Source organism: Etheostoma spectabile, chromosome 17 (assembly GCF_008692095.1).
Source record: "Etheostoma spectabile isolate EspeVRDwgs_2016 chromosome 17, UIUC_Espe_1.0, whole genome shotgun sequence".
NCBI classification, from domain to species: domain Eukaryota; kingdom Metazoa; phylum Chordata; class Actinopteri; order Perciformes; family Percidae; genus Etheostoma; species Etheostoma spectabile.
The window spans coordinates 17,799,814-17,806,151 of record NC_045749.1 but is presented as its reverse complement, the minus strand read 5'-3'; the positions used below and the strand labels follow the sequence as shown (position 1 = coordinate 17,806,151).

Below are 6,338 nucleotides of genomic sequence, written 5' to 3'. Positions count from 1 at the left end.
TCGGCCTTAAAAATCCTTTATCGGTCGGGCTCTAGTTCTTCACTATACTTTACTATGCTTTCCAACCAGCTGGATCTGTGAGACTTCTTGAAATGAGACTTTGGGAAATATCTATGCTAAAAGTAACTTTAAAAATGTGTCTTGGAGACGTGTTGGTTTGTTTGGAACAACATGACTGACACAGTTAAAGATTGCCCAATTAGAGCTCTGACGGTTTAAGATCTTCATAAATTACCATCAGATGGCTTATCAGCAATTTACTTGAATTCAGATTTGGTTTTACTGTTATTCTCTCGCCACATCCTTTATCCTTTAATACAGCTATAACCATTGTTAAATGCATTGTACCTTTTAAAAAAAAAAATAATAATAATAATCCTCAGAGCTCTGTGTTGTGGCATATAGCAGAGTGCTTCTCAGTATTTTAGAGGATTCTAGTGCTGCAGTAGAAAAACTTTGCAGATAGATGGTGCGTGTGTGACAGCAATACATGGACTTATGTGGACAGTCAGTAATGTTTTTACAATGTAATTTTTATGTAACATGTCAGAATTATGATTTAACTAAATTAGTTAGTACCGTATTTTGAGGAAAATCTTAATAAGTTGCAATTCAGTGCAGGTCACCTTATCCGTCAGTGCCGGACACGTTCTTTGTTAGTAATATTATCATATTTTTTTTAGGATCTGTGATCTTGTTCAACTTGGAACATTTTTTTGCATGTTGTACTGACAAACCCGTCTTGTTCATTTCTCTTTCCATGACGCATGTTTTTCCAGAAGCAGTTGTGAATGACATCAGTGGAGAGAACAAGGCAGGGGCAGCGGATGTCTCCGCCAGTCAGCATGTCATGGTGTGTGCCCTAAAAGAGCTGGGCAGCCTGGTTCAGAGCTTGAGTGCCACAGCTTCTCCACTTATCCAGGAGCCTTCCATAGGTGAGACACACAACATTTTCAATGGGACATTTGTTTCAGTGCTCTTAAGTTTCTATAAACTGTGATTATATGGATACGAAATACTCCTAACATTGGCAGGCATCTTCTCTAACTTTGTGTATTAACATTTACGCTATCCATTAAACAGACTATTGGCTGCTAACAGCTATGTCCTTCTAAATCATTGACTACTTTTACTGACTGAAATACAAAAGTTCCCTGTATATGCAGTTGTTGCACATTTTTCTTAAAGTTAGTCGAAAACGTTTAAATCTACAGTCAAGATAAAAACAATTATTTAAACTGGATTCTATCACAACTCAAAAATCCCATGCCCTCTTCTCCAGGACTCCTTGAAACTGTGACCTCAGTGCTGCTGCACCCAAGCATGGCAGCTCGCTTGGCTGCTGCATGGTGTTTGCGTTGTGTTGCCGTGGCGCTGCCCTATCAGTTGACCCCACTGCTGGACCGCTGTGCGGAGAGAATCAACAACCTGAAGAGTTCACCGGAGGCGGTGAGCGGCTACAGCTTTGCGATGGCTGCTCTGCTGGGAGGCGTACACCAATGTCCACTGGGTATCCCCCACTCCAAGGGCAAGGTGTGTAGCCTCAGAATGTACAGTAATCCTTTGGGTTCCTTCTCTTGTATGACTATGTCATTGAGACTTTATACTTATTTAACCCCCTGATTGAATGTCCATATCAACCTTTTTGATTGCCCTGTATAGATTTAAAGATTGTCTGTGTACTTGTAGTTGGTGGTGAGTATAGCTGAAGACCTCCTGAGGACCGCTGCTCAGAATAGTCGACTATCCCTGCAGCGCACACAGGCTGGATGGCTGCTGCTGGGAGCCCTTATGACTCTAGGTGAGCCTGCCAAGCATCTCTCTTTTAGCTCTTGTTTGTTTGATTTCCCAACAATGCTGTCTCCTTCTCCCTCTCGCTTACAACATTGCCACCACATTGTGTTTGTGCCCAGGTCCCTCCCTGGTGCGCTATCACCTTCCCAAGATGCTTCTGCTCTGGAGAAACGTGTTTCCTCGGTCCCAGAAGGAGCTTGAGGCAGAAAAGGCCAGAGGAGACTCCTTCACTTGGCAGGTCACCCTTGAGGGCCGAGCTGGAGCACTATGTGGTAAAGAAATATGCTGGCCTGTATACCTGCACATCCTCTGTAATGTTAGCAGACACATTTCTGACCCACACACCTGTTATTTTCTTCTGTAGCCATGCGTAGCTTTGTGGCCCACTGTCCCGAGCTGCTTACAGAAGATGTGATCCGTAGACTGATGACTCCCATTGAATGTGCCATGACCATGATGTCTCAGTGAGTGTGATGCTTTCAAGTATGATTGTTTGTTGACAACTTAAAGACAAAGAGGTATTTGTCTTTGATCTTCGTACACACAGTTAATTCATTTTGTTGTTGTCTGATAACTATTTCCTGGATTTTTTTCATTGTGTTCAGATTAATTATCTAATGATTGTATGTTTTATCAGAGTCCCTGCCATCATTAAGGTCCATGGTGCTCACCTGAAAGCAAGTGCAGCAATGGTGAGGCTCCGATTGTATGACATCCTGGCTCTATTGCCTCCCAAGACCTATGAAGGTAACACAGTCACTTTTTTAGAACTTAATAACATTTATGGAAGGTGTTTTAAAAAAACAAACAAAAAAACTATGTTCCTCTCATGTAGGCAGTTTCAACGCCCTCCTGAGGGAACTGGTTGCAGAGTTCACTTTGACTGACAACTCGGCCAACACTACCACCTCCTTGCTGCGCTCTCTCTGTCACTATGACGACAGTGTTCTCATGGGTTCCTGGCTTCAGGAGACTGACCACAAGTGCATAGAGGATCAAGTGAGTAACATCATCAATGACATGATGAATCCAAAATATGATACTAGTACATATTCTAACAATAAATGTAACTGACACTATCTATACTAAACATAATCTATTATTATCTGATGGCTTGCTTACTGTTGATACTACTGTGTGATCGTACCTAAACAGCTGCAGCCCAACAGTGCATCTGGCAGCGGAGCTCTGGAACACGATCCCTCCTCAATCTACCTGCGTGTTCCAGTAGGCGAGGCCATCCCAGGGCCTCTCCCATTGGGTGTGTCTGTCATCGATGCTTCGGTGGCTCTGTTCGGTGTGGTTTTTCCCCATGTCTCCTTCAAACACAGGTGAGAAGTTTAGTAATTGCTGTGGACATAGAAATTTTTGCAACATGTTAACAATTTGCATCTTATCTTTTTATTCTCTGGTTTATTATATCTATCTAATCATCTCATATCTCATATCTACATCTAATATATAGATTATATTATTATAGATATATATATATATATATATATATATATATATATATACTTGACCTGTGTTTTAAAGCTCTTTGTGGCATGCTTGTTTACCCATCTTTGTATATGATTCAGGCTGCAGATGCTGGATCACTTTGCAGAGTGCATAAAGCAGGCAAAGGGAGTTCGACAGCAGGCCGTCCAACTGAACATCTTTACTGCAGTCCTCAGTGCCCTCAAGGTGAGAAAATTTGCCTCATATCCTCATTAGATAGGAATATAATGTTTCATTTTTCATGTAATGACAATGTTTCTCCTCCTGAATAAAGGGTTTGGCGGAGAACAAGAGTACTTTGGGTCCTGAGGAGGTGCGTAAGTCGGCCCTGGCTCTGGTGATGGGAGCGTTGGACAATCCCAACCCCATTCTCCGCTGTGCTGCTGGAGAGGCCCTGGGAAGGATGGCTCAGGTGGTGGGAGAGGCTACCTTCATTGCCAGAATGGCACAGACCAGCTTTGATAAGTATGCATTTCATACATGTGTTATCGGTGGATGTTGTTTTCTACATTCTTTTATTTCTCCTGTTCAGATCAAGACACACTTGGTCAGCACACCATATGAAATCAGTTACACAGAAAGAGAGCAATTGACCTACATTTTATTGTAGGTCAAAGGTCAAGGATGTGTCAGCAAGATACAAGTTTCAGTTTTTGATTGTCCTCATAATCTATCTTGATCCAAATCAGTCTCCCCTCTCTATCCTTGGCTTTAATTATAAATCCGTATCTCTCCTCTTTTTCTATTTCCAGACTGAAGTCGGCCCGTGATGTAGTATCGAGGACCGGCCATTCCCTGGCTCTCGGCTGTCTGCATCGATATGTTGGAGGAATTGGCTCAGGCCAGCACTTAAAGACCAGTGTCAGCATCTTATTGGCTCTGGCCCAGGATGGGTCCTCTCATGAGGTCCAGGTACAGTTAGGAGGAATGGATATTTAAGTTGATGGAAAATAGGAGAGTTGTGTTGTTTTTCCATCTAAACTGAAATATAGTTTGCTTCACTTGGATGAACAAGATGTTTTTTTCTATTGTATTTAATTTCAAAGCAACCTTTTTATTCAAAAACCTCATAATTTCTGCGTTGCACATAGTTTAATCAGATATTCTCCATTTATTTTGTATCAGACATGGGCTCTACACTCTCTGGCTCTGATTGTGGATTCCAGTGGTCCCATGTACAGAGGCTACGTGGAGCCTACGCTGTCTCTGGTACTCACCCTGCTCCTCACTGTGCCACCGTCTCACACAGAGGTGCACCAGTGTTTGGGCCGCTGCCTGGGAGCTCTCATCACCACTGTGGGACCAGAATTGCAGGGTAACTGTGGCAGAAATAAAATCACAAACGTCTTTGTGTGACTGTGACTCTCATTACTTAAAAAGCCATGTAGACCAGCCTCTAGCTCACCTAGTAAGAGCGTTTGCCCCATGTAGGCTGAATCCTGCAGTGTCATCCCCTATCTCTCTCCCCCTTTCCTGTCTATCCACTGTCACTAATAAAGGGGGAAAAAAACAAAAGTATCTTTTAAAAGAAAAAGATCATGTAGACCAACAGGTGGCAGTGTAATCACACTACAGACCACTGAAGTAGATACTGTAACTGCTAAAAATGCTGTTCCTTTTTGGCTCTCTTCCTAATCTGTATCATTGGGTTTGCTAGGAAATGGAGCCACTATCTCCACCATCCGCTCTTCCTGCCTGGTTGGTTGTGCCATAATGCAGGACCACTCTGATTCCCTTGTGCAAGCCGCTGCCATCTCATGTTTGCAGCAGCTGCACATGTTCGCTCCGCGTCATGTCAACCTGTCCAGCCTGGTGCCCTGTCTATGTGTAAGACATAATGAATTTCATAATATAATAGTTATAGTTTGTCTTAATCTCAATGGCATAATTTCCTACTGTACTATGGGATCCCTGCAGGTGCACCTATGCAGCTCTCACCTGTTGCTGCGCCGAGCTGCCGTGGCCTGCCTGAGACAGCTCGCTCAGAGAGAGGCTGCAGAGGTCTGTGAGTATGCCATGAGCCTGGCGAAGAGAGCAGGAGACAACACCACAATCAGTGAGTACAAATCGTGAACCCGACAAAAGGATTCTGTTTATTTGATATACCTCAGTGAGACCCTGTGACTCTTACTGTGTTGACTTTGTCCCTGGTTTAGATCTAAACATCACAGAGACCGGTCTGGAGGGCGTTCTGTTTGGTATGCTGGATCGGGAGACAGACAGGAAGCTGTGTTCTGATATCCATGATACACTGGGCCACATGCTGTCATCTCTTGCTGTGGAAAAGCTTTCCCATTGGCTAAAACTCTGCAAGGATGTCCTGGCAGCAACTACAGGTAAACCTTCAAAACAACAAAATATGATGCATTACCATTTTCTGTCTCCTTGGAAATAAATGCTGACACAGAAGACAAAATAAGTATCACACAGCAGTCAAGTGTATTCTACTGTCCAATATCAGTTTAAATGTTTTATGACAAAATCTTTTCTTTGAAATCCTTGTATCATGAATGTGTCCATCTCCTCTTTCAGATGTAGCAGCAGTCGTAGTATTCGAGGTGGAAAAAGATGAGGAAGATTCTGAGAAAAAAGACGAGATGGACGATGACACCATGTTCACAGGCCTGGGCGATGATGACAAGTCCAAGCCCTCTGTGGCGCCGCGCTGGGTGACGCGGGTATTTGCCGCCGACTGCTTGTGTCGCATCATCCTGCTGTGCGAGAATGACAAAGCACACTTCGACCTAGCAGCTGCCCGCTCTGCACAAGCCAAAAACCCCAAAGGTACCACTCATCAGCATGCTGCCAGAACAGAACAGAGTAGCTCATGGTTGACTTCAAGGATTGGTGATTGATTTATGCCACCTGTGATCTGTGTCTGTGCGTCAAATAGGTTTTCTAAACTCGTATATATTAATATTAAAACCGTTACCTATATGATAAAAAATATTAATTTATTATATTTATATACCACATTTACCAGATTATAAATCGCTGCGGCGTATAAATTGCATCAGTCAAAAAATGCGTCATGAAAAGGAAAA

At 43.1% G+C, this 6,338-nt stretch overlaps 1 protein-coding gene across 1 annotated transcript in view; it reads left to right on the top strand.

Annotated features, from left to right (window-relative positions):
• heatr5b (HEAT repeat containing 5B) overlaps positions 1-6,338 on the top strand; it is a 21,863-nt gene that overhangs the window by 5,026 nt on the left and 10,499 nt on the right. Inside the window, exons 9-24 of the mRNA XM_032541684.1 lie at positions 780-935; positions 1,283-1,533; positions 1,690-1,801; positions 1,914-2,066; positions 2,159-2,258; positions 2,432-2,541; positions 2,630-2,793; positions 2,950-3,125; positions 3,375-3,480; positions 3,569-3,759; positions 4,047-4,206; positions 4,420-4,609; positions 4,952-5,121; positions 5,212-5,350; positions 5,451-5,630; positions 5,827-6,078. Of these exons, the coding sequence (XP_032397575.1) occupies positions 780-935; positions 1,283-1,533; positions 1,690-1,801; positions 1,914-2,066; positions 2,159-2,258; positions 2,432-2,541; positions 2,630-2,793; positions 2,950-3,125; positions 3,375-3,480; positions 3,569-3,759; positions 4,047-4,206; positions 4,420-4,609; positions 4,952-5,121; positions 5,212-5,350; positions 5,451-5,630; positions 5,827-6,078 (2,610 nt within the window). The remainder of the gene's footprint in view (positions 1-779; positions 936-1,282; positions 1,534-1,689; positions 1,802-1,913; positions 2,067-2,158; positions 2,259-2,431; positions 2,542-2,629; positions 2,794-2,949; positions 3,126-3,374; positions 3,481-3,568; positions 3,760-4,046; positions 4,207-4,419; positions 4,610-4,951; positions 5,122-5,211; positions 5,351-5,450; positions 5,631-5,826; positions 6,079-6,338) is intronic.